This window comes from Lygodium microphyllum, chromosome 13, assembly GCF_053477565.2.
Source record: "Lygodium microphyllum isolate KBCC chromosome 13, Lygodium_microphyllum_v1.1.10, whole genome shotgun sequence".
Taxonomy (NCBI): Eukaryota; Viridiplantae; Streptophyta; class Polypodiopsida; order Schizaeales; family Lygodiaceae; genus Lygodium; species Lygodium microphyllum.
In genome coordinates, this window is record NC_141147.1 from 17182788 (window position 1) to 17198901 (window position 16114).

A 16114-nucleotide genomic window follows, 5' to 3' on the forward strand; every position below is an offset into this window, starting at 1 on the left:
ACTCCTATATCCTAGCTGCCATAGCAAATACACATATCTGCTATGCCTTTCAGGTATCTCATGATACCCTTCACGGCATCCCAATGTTTCTTGCTAGGTGTATCCATATAGTGTCCCACAACACCAACTGCAAAGGCAATATCTAGTTGATAATGGCATACACATCAAACTGCCCACAACTGATGTATAAGGGATCTTGGCCATCTCGACCCTTTGCTCATCTGTCTGTGGACAATCGGCCTATGAAACCTTCACATAAGAAGGTAATGGATAACCAATAGGCTTCACATCCTCCATGCGAAAACACTCAAGGACTTTATGAATATACTCCTCTGTGAGAGGTAGAATAGTCCCTAATGCCTATCACGCTTAATGCACATACCAAGAATGTGAGAGGCATGTCCTGAATCCTTCATCTCAAAGCTCTTCTTCAATTGAGATTTAAGAGCATCCAGTTCATCATGAGCTTTCCCTGCTATCAGTATATCCGCAATGAGCCATCACGGGCTTTATTCCTGTAAAGACACGGATCTATAGCACTTCTGCTGTAGCCCTGTGACTGCATAAAGGCATCAAACTTATGATACCACTCCCTAGGTGCTTGATTCAAGCCATAAAAACTTTTCTTCAACTTGCACACTAGGTGCTCTCTACTAGGTTCTGCAAAACCCTTAGGCTGCTCCATGTAAATCTCATCATGCAAATCCCCATGTAAGAATGCAGTCTTGGCATACATATGATGTGTGTCCAAGTCAAGCTGTGCAACTAAGGCCAAAACCAAGCGTAGGGTGGTCATCTTGACCATAGGAGAAAAGACTTAATTAAAGTCAACTCCATGCTCCTGCTTAAAACCCTTAGCAACAAGTCTTGCCTTATAAGCCAGCTTGGGATGCCTAGGGGTACTTTTCAGCTTGTACACCTGTTTGCATGGCAAAGCCTTATTGCTGTTAGGTAATGCAACCAAATCTCAATTTATATTCTTATGCATGGAGTCCATCTCAGACTGCATAGCCCTCTTCTAGGAGTGATTGCCACCCATGCGCATATCCTCATCATAGGTGAGAGGCTCTCCTGCATTTGTAACCAAGACATAATGTATCGAGGGCTCAAATCTATCAAGTGGATGTCTAGCTCTAGTAGACCGTCTCCTTGTAGGCTCTGTTGCATATCTAGCATCCTGCCCAATACCTTGGCCATGTGTACCAACTAATGTGCAGACTCTCCAACTGGCTATGCAGGAGCACGTGCCTCCTCCTGGAATATAACCCTGCGTATCTCTACTACCTTCTCAGGTTGCCTATGCATCTTGTCTTCATGGAAGACTACATCTTGGCTGCGGATGACTTTCCGCGCCTACAGATCCCAAAGGTGGTAACCCATTTCACATGCATCTCCATAGCCAAGGAAAATGCATTTTGACACTCTTAGGATCTAACTTACTATGACTGTCCTTGGGCACATGGCAAAATGCCTCACATTCAAAGACACGTAGATGTGCATAAGACGTAGGTTTTCCAGTCCATATCTCCTCTACAACTTGGAAATCCAAACCACTAGAAGGTGATCTATTTATGATATGCACAACTGTACTGACTGCCTCAGCCCAAAAGCTCTATGGTAGGCATGCATGGCTAAGCATATTGCATACACACTCCTAGATGGTTCTATTCATCTGCTTAGCCAAACCATTCGGGGTGGTCAACTAACGCTTAATACCCCTCTCGTCACATAGTTTCTCAAAGGCACGTGACACATATTCTCCCCCATTGTTAGTCATAAGGCATTTCAGCCTATGCCCAATCTGGTTCTCAACCAATGCAAGCCATCTCTGAAACACAACCAAGACATCTAACTTAAGCTTAATGGGGTAAGCCCAAACTTTATGTGAAAAATCATCAACGAATGTCACAAAATACTTTGCATCACCCATAGACTGACAAGGCATAGGGCCACAGCCATTCGAATGTACCAACTTCAAAGGCTCACTCATGTGTATCCTACCAAACTTTTTATGTGTATTCCTAGTCTGTCTGCCATAGAGACAATGCTCACATGAATCAAAACATGCATAGTCAAGGGGCTCACTCATGCGTGTCCTACCAGACTTCTTATGCATATTTCTAGTCTGTATGCCATAAACACAATGCTCACATCAATCAAAACATGCATAGTCAAGGGGCGGTAAGTACTGCAAACTAGAAAGCATTTTCATTCCCTTCAAGGACATATGGCCCAAATGGGCATGCCAAAGAGATATATGTGGGACGGAACTGACTAACAAAACATGGTCAACAAAGGACCCATCAACTACAAGAGGATATAGGCTACCAGCCTTGGCATCTCTAGCAAGCACAAGTTTCTCATGTGTGATCTTCCAAGCAGAATCTCCAAATGAAACATGAAACCCAGCATCATCAAGCTACCCTGTAGACATAAGACCCAGCATCATCAAGCTACCCTGTAGACATAAGACTGTGTGTAAGCATAGGTACATGACGCACATCCTGTAACACAAAAGTACTGCCAGTAGAGAATTGCAGCCACACATCCCCAATGCCGACAATAGCAAGTGATCTGTCATCACCCAATCGAACTGAACTAAAGACATTGCGGTAGGAATGAAACCACTCATGGCATGGTGTAACATGAAATGAAACACCAGAATCCAAAAGCCAGCATTGCGCATACATAGAGTGAACCTCGATCAATGGTGTAGCATCACAAGAACTAGCTGCAAATATGTACTCTCCATTGGAGTCATCAGTCAGCATGACATTTAACTCCTCGATTTTCACATTAGATTTTGCAGGCATAATGTTGTGATCAAAGGACTTTTCCTGTACTTTGTCTTTCCCCTTTTCTTCGTGCTTCTCATTGTGCAACTCATGACACTGTGGGCATATATGACCCTTCTTATCACAATGATGATATGTCACATTAGCATTTCTCCCACGAGACTTGCTGTGTGACTTACCACACGACTTAGACCTAGACTTCTACGAGTCTCTGCCACGTCCATACCCACGCTCATTTCTTCTAGTACTGTCTTTTCCTCTAACAGTCAAAGCATGCGACACATGAGAGCCATCCAAGTTCTTACAGTTGATCTCTTCCTGCAGAAGAACACTCTCTACATCAAGCAAGTCCAAAATAGTAGCAGGAGCACATAAAGCAATGCAGAATACATCCCATGGCTCACTCAGAGTCCCAAGCAAAAACAATTGAGTAACCTCATCATTAAAGGTAATGCCCTGCGAAGTCAAGTTCTTGAGAATAGCATGGAAGTGGCTCAAATGAGCAAACATTGTCATATTCTCCTTCATGCGCCTATTCATGATGGCTTGGATTCCTTGTCAACTTCTACAGGTTCTTCTACTTCAGATGTTGTTTGCTTCCATTGTGGGAAGCTTGGGCATGTTTAAAGAAAATGCTTTGGATGGATTAGAGAGCAGTAGCAGACTCGACATGAGCAGAGAGTCAGAGATACAGCAGATGCAGCAGGTGTTACCACTCTTACTAGTGGTGAGGTACATGCAATTACCCATGATGATACAGTTGAGCATGTATTCATGTCATCATGTTTCCTTATAGCTTACTTGCTCAGTGATCAGGCCTATGCATTTGATTGGCTTTTGGACTCTATGGCATCTTGCCATGTTACCCCTCATAGAGCATGGTTCTCTTCGTACACGGAGGTTGACGGATGTATTGATTTGGGTCTTGAGCAAACTTATGCTATTCTTGGTATAGGGGACATACACCTAGCTTTGCCTAATGGGACTTCTCTTATGCTTAGGGATGTTTTACATGTTCCCATGCTCAGTAAGAGATTGATTTTTTTAAGTCAGTTGCATGATGCATATTACTATGTTTCTATTCAAGATAGGTCATGGAAGATCTGTCGTGGTTGCTTGGTTTTGGCCAGAGATTCTAGAGTTGGTTCTCATTACCTAGTGCATGTCTCTCATGTGGGAGATTCTATGGTTGCAGTTATCTGGGTACCACATGCATTGTTATGGCATTATCACCTAGGCCATATGCACAACAGAGAGATGGAGAGCTTGTCTCATTCAGACTCATTGCTGCCTCCTATGTCACTTACAGATCTTGATGCTTGCCCTGATTGTATTCTTAGTCCTTACAGAGCCCCCTTGGCTTATGGTGATCGTATGAGGCATGCTCCTCTAGATCTTGTCCATTGTGCAGTATATGGACCTATGCCTTCCCAATCACTTGGTGGAGTGTTGTACTTTGTGACCTTTGTTGATCATGCTACCCACTGTGTTTGGGCTTTTCCCTTGGTGCAGATTGAGGATGCTGCAGTTATGCTTGACATGTTTATGGATTCTGCTGGTAGCAATCCTAGGTCCTTGCAGATGGATTACGAGAGTCATGGTCTCTCTCCCAGCTTTCGGACCTCTTGTCAGCAACAATATGGCATTGATTTCTTGTGCCCATGGTATTATGGGATTGCTCATGGCATGTGCCTGACCTTACAGGCAAAGGTTGCTTCTATGCTTACCACTACTGGGTTGTCTTATGGCTTTTGGGTTGTGGCCCTCATGACGGCAGTCTATTTGGTTAACAAGATGATGTGCTTAACCTTTGATCGTATTACACCCCATGAGGAATGGAGTGGCATGCAACCCTCCTATAATTACTTGAGGATGTTTGGCTGCGAGGCATCTGTACGTATGCCACATGAGCCTATGTCACGTAGATGTATCCTCCTTGGTTATGGAGATGGTGACTTTAAGGCCTACAGATTATGGGATTTTGATGCCCAGCAAGTCATACATAGCCGTCATGCTGTCTTCTATGAGATGCACACACCTCTCAAGCCTCTTGATGAGCGTTCAGCATGCTTTATGGCTGGTTTTACTGTAGCTACAGTCCATTACAACAAGCTGTTTATGCTGAAAATGAGGCACTTATTGGCCCAAATGACATAACTATGCATAGCAATCAGGGTCAAGATGTTGGTGGTTAGTTGCTAAACCCCTTGCAAGTTCATGAGAGTCGTTTTCTTGTAGTTTTGTAGGGTGGACAACCAGCCATATGTAAGTCTTCCGCTTCACTGAGGCCACATGTAGTCTTGAGACCCCGTTGGACGAGTGTCCGGGATGTTGGCTCTCTTTTAGTGATTGACTCTGGAAAGTTTGTCTGCTTTCCGCTATCTTGCAGTATGCACCACACTGATGCTATGCGTGACTTTAATGCTTTACAGTCATGCACTAATGAGTTGTGCTTGCTTCATGAGAAGCATTCTTGGATTGCTCCATTGTATGGAGCTGCGAGATCACTTATCTCCTGGATGTCATGGACTCGAGGATACTTGACTCTTCTTCTGCAAAGATTCCTGACACTTCTTGCACAGCTCTCTTTTCGATTGGGTGTTGGGTGAGATGTCATGATTCCTTACCTTGTCTTTTTTTTCTTTTCTTTATTTTCACTCCCCAGCCACATTGGCCTTTTAGTGGGAGGTTGTTGGGGTAAAAGGCCTCTGGGCCTGCCCATGGATAGTGGCCGCTCATATTCTTCATTCTTATATATGAGATAGTGCAATAAAGCTGTCATATAATTTTGGACAACACCTACATTCTGTGTGCTCTTCTCTTCCGCATCTTCCTCTTCTCCTTCTCCACTACCATTGCATCCCCTTCATATAGGGCATTTTCGAGACCTCAAAACTCCCCTAATGATAGCTCATCCAACTCATCCCAACTATTCTGATCAATGCCTTCAAGCATTATACTCTTGGTTTTCAAAGGTCGAATCTGCTTCTTTTGAGCTAGTACCTACCATATATGCATCTTCCAATAGGTGAAATTAGTGCTATATCAAGCTTTTTAATATTGAAAATAGCACTACCATTCAAAGAATTAGTCATAATGACAAGATACCAATGTAAAACACAAGAGTACAAGCTACTATTAATGCATAAAACAACCCTAAAACTCAACCAAAGCAAAGGAAAAATAGGAAGGATAATCAAAATAGAGAGTTTTCCACTAACTGCAAGTAATAGACTTTGGCAATCAATCAAAGAAATCCAAGCTCCCACTACCATGAATATCCTAAAATATTTGGGATATATAAAAGCAACCAATAGTGATTAGTAGTATGGCAAGAACCAATTGTGGGCAATCAATCAAAGAAAGCCAAGTTCCCACTACCATGAATATCCTAAAACATTTGGGATATATAAAAGCAACCAATAGTGAATAGGCATACAACCAGTATCAAGATCTATCACAACCTAAATGTATCAATAATCCATACATCCAATAGCCCTAGATGTCATGCATGTAGTAGGTCTCAATAATAGAAGAGAACTACCAAATTCATAACCGATTGATCAAGGGTAATGAAGCTTAGTCCATAGCCAATCAAGGTATATACAATCACCGACATCGCACTAACAGAGATAGGCGTTGGGTCCAAAGAATGTAATCAAATCAACCCATTGAAGAGTAACTGCATCCAATAAGCATCAAGAGAGCATACATAGCTCAATGAGTCCACTATCTCAATGAAAGAAGCTTAAGCTCAACTGTATAACATCCAAAGCTCAATGCAAATATCCAAGTGACAAGTAGCTTCATCTTAAACAAAGTCAAATGCCACAATTGAGCAAGACAAGCTCAAATGCATCAGAGCATCCAAGATACATCAAGTGCAGAGCCAAGAGCATAAACCACAAGAACTCTTCAAGCCCGTAATGTCAATGACTAAAGAAACTAAAGCATAAATCCAAAGTGCTAAAACATCCAATGTAACTCAAAGCGGAGCCTAAAATGTCACCATAGACACATCCAAGCCCATACATCAGTTCCAAAAGCATTCGCATAAGCATATGTCATACCCAAGAAGCATGTAAGCCTTCAATACATAAGTATTGGCAAGTTAAATACTTGGTTCCCATTGTGTATATAGCAAAGAAAAATACTTAAAAATAAACTAAGAAAGCTCAAATCAATCTAAGAAACACCTCAAGACATGTATCAAGCATCCTAACATCGATACATAGATGTATGAGCATCAATGGAGCTCCAACAATGAAGTAATGGATGTCCATGTTTGTATTATAGCAAAGGGTCCTGAAAGTACAAACAATTCTTGAAGTATACACTTGCAAAGAATGCTCAAATGGGTCCCAATCAATGATGGGCAAGTTGCCAAAGTTGTGCCAAGTACTATAGGAGCCATACGAGCTGCGAATGCATGTAGTAGTGCCAAGGATAGGAGGCTATAAATAGGTGCAAATCACGCTAGTATTGCCGGTGTGTTTGCTAGTCTTCTACTCCTCACTAAGCCCTAGAAAATGGTTAAAAAATTGTCTGGGACCCTTGGAGCAAGCCTCATAGGGTGGGAACAAGCAAGTAAGAAGTGGGAGAAAGATTTATATCTTGGAAAGAAGAGGGCTAGGAACCTTCAAGCTAAAGCTTTGTCATGGGTTGAAGTTGGTGATGGGAAAGCTCCTCAAATAGTTGTCTTTGATACTAGTTGAAGGGACAAGCCCGAGTAAAAGCATGAGCAAGAAAAAGTAAGAGAGATGAGAGCTATGGAAGATGGAGCAAGAGAGCAAGAGAGAGAGACAAAAGATGTGGAAACTTCAACAATCCCAATGTGTGACTAGCCTTCCCTTATTCAATAGTCATTGAAAGAATAAATAATAAAGTGACAATGATGGGTTCCCGTCACTTGCAATGCACAGGTGTGCGGTCACGATGTGTGAAGTAAATACAGGGTGGAATAGACACAGGCACCTTTACTCCCAACACTCGAGCTCCTCGAGTAGCTCAAAGGTGAAATGTCAACCATAGTTGAAATGATAGACAAGGTCTTATTTGTACCATGGAACCACTAGGGATCTCTTGCAAGTTGAGAACCGTGCTTGCTTACTCTAAGACAAAAGGTGTTGCTCTTCTAATGCCCTAGAGTTTTTTTAGACCAACGGTATGGAAATCGCCATTGAGGTCAAATTTATGTTATCATAATTTGGTAATGATGTGAGTGTGAACACACTCACAACTACCAAGGCACTTCCTTCTCCTCACTAGGAGGTTTTTTCCCCCAATCTTGTATATATACCTACTCACTCTAGGGTATACTTAGTCTTGTAAATCTTTTACACTTCTCAATATATTTTCTATTCTATACTCTCAAGCTTCTTCTTCTCAACTTGTGTATGCACATTATTATAACATTAAATCTAATAAGAGGATTCTGATTTCTTGAGTAGAGTCATAAGCACCCCCTACTTCATCCCCTCCAATTGGCACAAGATTTGATGGTCGCCTAATAGTATGGGAAGAGCCTTAGGGCTTGATATGGTCAAATTTTTTATTTGGATGCATTTCAAACTTTGCTTGCACTACTACCAATATGCATGTTATTTCATCCTTTTATGATGAATTATCAATAAGGGTCATTTCTGTAGGTAAGTCCTTTCATAGTCTACTTTGTGTTGTGTTATACTACTGTGTTGGTTTTGTGTAGATTTTCCTCTATACGTGCAACTTTTACATCAAGTGGAGTAAATGGCCATGGTTGGCAACAATGGTGTAGTATGTAAGGTGGTTGTTGGGGACAAGATGGATGGAACCAACTATCTGTTGTAGGCTTATATGATGCATCATGTATTGGTTGCATGCTTTGGTACATTTGGCAAGGAAGTGAAGTATATCCTAATGTAGTTCTAGAAGCTGCAATTACAGCAAAAAGATGTGCTATTGAGGATATTATAGAGTCTAGTTTTGCTTTTAGTTAATACACTGGAGTGCCACCACCTACTCATGAGAAGATTCATTGGGATAGAAGATATGTGGAGACTCACGCTTTGATTGTGTTATCTATTAAATATACCAAGATCCCACACATTTGGTCATGTAAGAGAGCTATAGAGACTTGGAGGCTCATGCCTTGATTGTGTATGCAAGAGAGCTATAGAGGCTTGGGATACAGTTACTCATTTAGACCAAGGAAGAAATGAGGCACATATTGTTTGCCTATGGAAGCAATTAGAGAGTGAACATATAGATGGAAGTGACTCTGTGGACAGTTTTCAAAAAAATATCAAAGAGCTTAAGGGACAATTAATTGCTATAGATAAGATTTTACTAGACACTTCACTTTTTTTAAATTATTCTTGATGGTCTTATTGATTCTTGTTAGAGTTTTGTGTCTACTTTGGGTCTGATGATGAAAGGAAATCCTAATGCCTTGTTGTTTGGTTTCCCTTTTATTGTAAGAAGAAACAATCTCAATAAAATAAGTCCACTATGGATGTTACAATTAAGCTGTTATGGCCAGTCTGAAAAGTAAGATACAAACTACCTTTTTTGCTAGCAAGCAAAAATATGAAAAATGCTATTTAGGCAAAGAAGACTGATAAGGATGAGAAGGAAAATTATAGTAAGAGCTATTGCATGTATTGCAAGGCAACTGATCATGCCATTAAGGGTTGTCTTAAACTAGATATGAAAGAGGCTTAGAAGAGAAAGGCCAGTCTTTACTACACAATCTAGTTTGTGAGCCTTCCCTCCATGATTCTTGCATGTCTTTTGTGGATTCAAATGGATGGTAATTTGATAGTGGTACAACTAAGCATGTTACTTCATAACATGATTCGTTCGTTTTTCTTGAGTTTGGCCTGAAGGTTAGTACTAGCATATGTGCCAATAACTCTTATTGTCCCTATAATAGTTGGCAAATCTAGTGAAATTGTATTGATTACTACTCATGGTAGTACTTTCACATTTTTAGATGCTTTGTATGTGCCAAATATAAAAAAGAATTTGTTTTTAGTCTCTACACTTGCCAAGATTGGCTTAGTTGTCAAATTTGTGGATGATAGATATACTATTCATTATCTCTCATATAGTGATACATTTACCACATCCAATTCACTATGTCATGGGTTTTACATGCTTAACAATTATGGTGGGAAAAATACGACAGATATGGCATATGATGCTACACATTTGTGGCATGTTTAAGATGAAAAACTTTGGAATGCACATTTTGATCATTTGAATTTTTACTAGTTTGCTACACCTATAAAGATTTGACAAGATATCTTCTTTACCTACACTTGATGTACTATAAAATACATGAGGACGGAATATTAGGTGAAATGTAGCATGCTTTCTTTCCAAAAGATGATTCACTGGGAGCTATTCGCAAATAGTAGCTTGTACAAAGTGATATTTGTGGTCCAATGCAGACATTTCTTTTGATAATTACATTTACTTCATGACTTTTATTTATGATTACTCTAAACATGTATATGGATTTATCCTTTCAAAGTTGAAGTCCAAAGTGTTTTTGCGCTTTTTTATATGTATATCTAAAAATTTGTATGGTCTAAAATGGATATGTGCCTAAAGATTTAATCTTGAATCTAGGATAAAACACCAATATACGATATCATATACACCACAATAAAATGATATAGTTGAGAGAAATAATAGATCTCTCATCACAGAGATGGCACAATGTATGATAAAAAATCAAGCTTTGCCACATGGTTTTTGGCTTGAGGGTGTTATACATGCAACTTATGTAGTAAACAAGTATCCCACAAAAGCATTATCATTTGTCACTCACTACATATGAAAAAGTTTGGATGATAAGGATCTAGCATGTATCTCTATTGGTTGTAGTTCTAAAAGTATAAAGATTATATCATTCAAAAAATGATTGCATTTTGGTCAATAATGGTGCTATCTTTGTCATTAATTATGTGCAATCTATAACTTCATGCACCAAGGAGATAGGTGTATACTCGTCACTCACAAGATATATATGACACTTTGTTGCCTCATTTTTTAATGATGGACACACAAATGGAGTACCAAATGAGGCAAATTTTCAACCTATGCAAGTTTCTAATGAATCTTCTTATTTTTGAAAAATATATTAATGATACACTCATTGATGAGAGAGTAAAGATTGAGTAGTCCATGCCTAAGTTAAAATGATACATCATCATCATCATCATCATCATCATCTTCTTCTTCTTCTTCTTCTTCTTCTTCTTCTGCTTCTTCTTCTTCTTCTTCTTCTTCTTCTTCTTCTTCTTCTTCTTCTTCTTCTTCTTCTTCTTCCATTTTTGTGTATGATCGTGCAATGTTTCAGATGCTCTTTGCAACATGGAATAAAGATTGGGGAGTTGCTCTTTCTCAATGATAGAGGTGCCCTATATTGCAAGCTTTACACAATTATTTTTCACTCTCTAAGTGACCCTTTGATGCATTAGTAATATATGCGTGCACCCTAGTTAGATCACTCGTCTTAACAACATTGATGGCCTCCTATAGAGTTACTAGTAAAGCATTTCAATTATGAGAAACTTCAAAGTTCAAATTTTTACAATATAAGTTAATGGAACATGTTCACACACACACACACACACACACACACACACACACACACACACACACACACGCACGCACGCACGCACGCACACACATTTCACATTACCTCACAAAATGCATACATGTAGAAGTTTCCTACAATGTATGCATTAAGGTGTTTATAACAAGTGATTTAGTGCACATGACCACAAAAACAAAATATGAGATCAAGTATAGCACATGTATGCTCAACAATGCTCTTGTAGCACAAAGCATGTTTTAAGGTGCACACTCATTTTCACAACATCCCTCAAGGCAATGCCTAGGAGTATAACACTTAATATGCTTTATTGGGTGGGTACACTCTTTGTTTGGATTTGCACACATTTGTTTAGGTTTAACAATAACCGCGTGAGGATTCATTTATTTCTCATGGTTTTCTTCTTCACATTGAAAAAGGTTAGGTGTTCAGTTCTTTCTTGGGTTTTTCTTCCTCTCATCTAAGTATAGTTATTTTTTGAAGTTTAGATCCTTCAACATTGGTCAACTATTAGTCTATACATAACCTTCTTTCTTTTGAAGATACACATAACCCTCTTTTTTAGAAGCTAGTTGACAACTATCCTGCAAGTTAGGCATGTGCATGACCAATAGCTTTGAGGTCACATCCATCACTTTTGTGTTCAAGTCAACTACATCATGGTGCCTCACTCCTTATTCTATCATTGCATAAATTGAGAAGAATTTGGGAATTGATTCACGCTGTGTTCAACATCAATCAATCAACAACATGCTTAGATTCAGAGTGACAGCTGGTTTCACTTGAGAGAGAAAAAAAATGTGGTAACAATAAGCAATAAAGGCAAGCATTAGACACTCCACATGTTATTGTTGAAGTGAGTCATTTTTTTTTCCACAAGGTAAAAACTTTTAAACCTCATTTCACTAAAAGTGATACTTCAATAAATGTTGGATGTTTGCGAAGAAAACCTCCTATTGGCTTTATTGAGCTTATAATTATTAGGCATCAATTATAAAAGTATGCATAGCCTAACTTTCAAAAGTATGGACTTGATATACAAGAAAGTCCAACATCTTGAAGAAAAACTAGAAATTTCTTCCAAACCCTCCTATCACTTGAAGATCTTTCTCTCAAGTTACACATTTGCATGCGCTTTAAGGATAGGGATGGCACTATAGTCAATAGGGAGAGGCATCCCTACTTGAAAACTCTACCATAATCCAGTTGGTACATAATTGTTTGTCCAAAAAGACTTTAGATTAACACACTTATTCCTCATTTTTCCACAAAGTACAATCATTCATGGAGCTCCAAATCTCAACAGTAAATACTAACCACATCCACTACCAAATCTTTTATAAAAAATGATATCCATTTACGCAATCTTATGGATTTCTTGTCTTTGTTTGATTCAAATTTTTAAAGTCCCTCCTCACTCAACTCTCAATTACGTTTGTACAACATTTTGGCAATCAACCTAGGGGATGATGATATGTCATAATGAGTTTCATATTTCAACTTTGCAAAAGGTAGAATATAGGGAAACTTATTTTGTAAATTAGCTTGTAAAGATCAATTTACCAAACAAGAGAACAAACATAATCCACTTGATATGTCACAATTGCAATAAAAAAGGAAAGTAAATGTACTCCTATTTATCTTTACTAGTTGGCTAGGCCTCCTAATTGTGTGTTGTGCACTTTTTGTGCTTTTGAAGCTTGCAAGTTTGCACCTCACTTGCATTTTGTATGTGTGAGCAAAGGGAAGCAACCTACAATATGCTTCTCTTTTCTCACACAAAAAAAAAGAACAAACAGGTGCTTCGCACAAAACAAATGGTGTGTTATGCATGTATTGTTTAGTAACACCCCACTAAACTTAAAGAGGCAATAAGTTGCATTTAAATTGGAAACAAGTTGCAAAATTCTCACCCAATTTCCATGCCACCTCTACGATTTTGTAAAATAGGCTCCCCTTGACTTCACACCTACCTTTGTGTGTGTGCGCGATCAGGGATATATGCCATACTATACCTCACCATTGATCTTGATAGGCTGGAGCTAGGTAGGAGGGTGTTGCATGGTGTCATTGCATCATTACTTAGTTACATATCCAATCTTGTAGTGGCCCACCCACCTAGCCCCCTCTCCTTTCCCAATGTACCCCTATATGGGCATTGTACTGCATATTAGTTTACACATTTCATTGCACACAGTGTTGTCTCATGGACTGTTTTTTAACCTTGACACACACACACAAACATCTCGTAGAACCAAGGGGCCGATCTTATTAGCTTTGATTTCCTTTCCCACTCCAATCAATGCACCTTGAGGGGCAAACCTCGTAGTGTATTGCTTCTTATATCCATCTACATCTTTAGGGCCCAATGTCCATAATGTGAGACATAGGGATCTTGCTACTTTTGTGCTACCTTGCTGTCTTGATCCAATCCCTGATGCGCTAACATTTGGCAACCGCGACATACCCTACCCTAACCTTCTTGGGGCTTTCGAAGGCCAAGGACGGGGGTCTGAGCCCTCGTCGTGCGATGCAGCTGCTGGAGGCGTCCCTGAGGCTGGGGGTGCTTCCGAGCAGGTCGCCGTGCCATATCTTCACTGCCATGACGTTCCCTCGGCCATCTCTGGTCTCATCACGGCAAGTGGACAGATGCCCTCACGGGTTGTTTCCCAGGGCGTTTGGGGCTTGGTCGTAACAAGTATGCGGTTTCCTGCTTCGTATCATCAACCTTTGCAGGTTATTTCAGACACAGTTTTCAAATCAGACATGGGAGCTTCCATCGCTCGCCATTCGATTATTTGCTCTTACCGCTCGCAGATTGCAACCGACGTCTGCAGTAGCTTGAATGCTGGCAGCTCTCTTTCAGGCGTTCTTGTGAGCCCGCCTGTGTCAGGATGATGAGGCAGACAATCTCGCAGCCTGCATTCTCATTTCCATGGCCGGCTTCCTGCAGCGCGATGATCGTCGATCGTCCCAGCTTTCTGCGTTTCTTCCGTCCCTCTAGCACCTCTTCTTCCCGATGGCAGCGATCGGCATCTATTTTGTTATTCGTAGGTGGGCTGGGGGATTTCCTTTTAACTTTTTTAAAAAAATAAAAAACTTAGTATTCGTGTCATTAAATAATTTAAAATAAACAAGCTTAGGCATCCACTTTCCCTATTTTTTTTAATAATGCGCAGAGAATATCAATATTATCAATAAAAGGTATTTACATAGCCTACTAAGAGGCTTCTTCAAGACATAATTGTCTTACAACTACTAAGAGGCATCCACTTTCCCTACTTGGTGCCATGCTCGTATCACATACAACTAACTTTGGGGTCCAAGACCTCCTAACTAAAGGCTCACTTTTTAAGATTTTGGTTTTAGTATCTTGTGTAATTTTTCTTCGTGGACCCCCAAAGTTTGTCAAGGGGTAGTGATGATGCTAACCAGCTCAATCTGATGACCTCCCGAAAGCGATAAATCTCGCCCCAATAAAATTTTCCTCATCCATTTGTCATGATTCAATTGCAGTAATTTGGTTTTCCCATACCCATCAACATCGATCTTATTCTCATTCAAAAATTGTGCGTGCTAGTTAAAGATGCAAGTTGCAAATGTGGTGCATTTTTCAAGCTCATTCTACCAAAGTGGTGTCCATAAAACAAAACGAATATTTGCCACATGCTGATGTGTCAAGTAAGGCTATACATAGTGATAGGGACACCGGCAAAAGGGAGATCAAGTGGAGCATCTGCTTTACATGTCTAGATCATGGTGACACAAGGTGGCAAGGAAATTGGGGAATGGTGTATTATCAAATGCCAAAATTCTACTTCATGCACTTGAGGCCCGCCACCTTGAATTTGCCAAAAATGATATGTAATAAAATATTTTTACATGCACCTATAACTTCTTAATGGATTAAAATATATCAAGGGAACTGTGCACTCTGTGAATTCAAGTCCTCTATACATGCCATATGTTAGCGGGGCGAAATGCAAAGAGTCATGAGTATTGGATGTCAGGAGTCATAGAATGGGGATGCCAAATGTCATATTATGGCGAGATACATGTGTATCTATTATCAAAGCAATACAACTATCTATGTCAGGAGTCATAGAATGGGGATGCCAAATGTCATATTATGGCTAGATACATGTGTATCTATTATCAAAGCAATACAACTATCTATGTTCTTCTTTACATTCATCTTCTCTCTCACTTGTTGTTTTGAGAATTATGCAAGCATCCAATTTGTGCTGGGATCGAGGCCTTAACAAAGAGTAGAAAAGATGTGTGTGTGTGTGTGTGTGTGTGTGTGTGTGTGTGTGTGTGTGTGTGTGTGTGTGTGTGTGTGTGTGTGTGTGTGTGTGTGTGTGTGTGTGTGTGTGTGTGTGTGTGTGTGTGTGTGTGTGTGTGTGTGTGTGTGTGTGTGTGTGTGCGCGCGCGCGCTTGAATGACTATGGAAAAACTCTATGAAAGAATTTCCTTCAATTGGAAGTAAACTTGAGTATCTTCTCCGTTTATATAAGTATTTGTGGGCCGTTAAGAGATGCTACACAAACCATACAATCACTATGCTTAAAGAAAGAAGCTAGAGTTGAAGTCACCATTGTGGATATATTCTTGGGCTAATGAAAAATAGGATAAAAGGGTGATTGTTGCTTGAATCGATATATAACCCATGTAAATGATGTATTGACCATATTGCTTCAAGATGATGAAGATC

The 16114-nt window shown here is 39.8% G+C and overlaps 1 protein-coding gene across 1 annotated transcript; it reads right to left on the bottom strand.

The window, feature by feature from the left end:
• Nucleotides 1-13398: 13398 nt before the first annotated feature.
• LOC148026379 (uncharacterized) lies at nucleotides 13399-14692 on the bottom strand. The gene is made up of 3 exons (XM_087690673.1): nucleotides 14683-14692; nucleotides 14209-14478; nucleotides 13399-14110 (listed from the first exon to the last, which is right to left on the bottom strand). Exons 1-3 carry the CDS (start codon nucleotides 14690-14692, stop codon nucleotides 13995-13997), a joined length of 396 nt encoding a protein of 131 aa, XP_087546799.1. The 3' UTR covers nucleotides 13399-13994.
• Between the last annotated feature and the right edge of the window lie 1422 nt (nucleotides 14693-16114).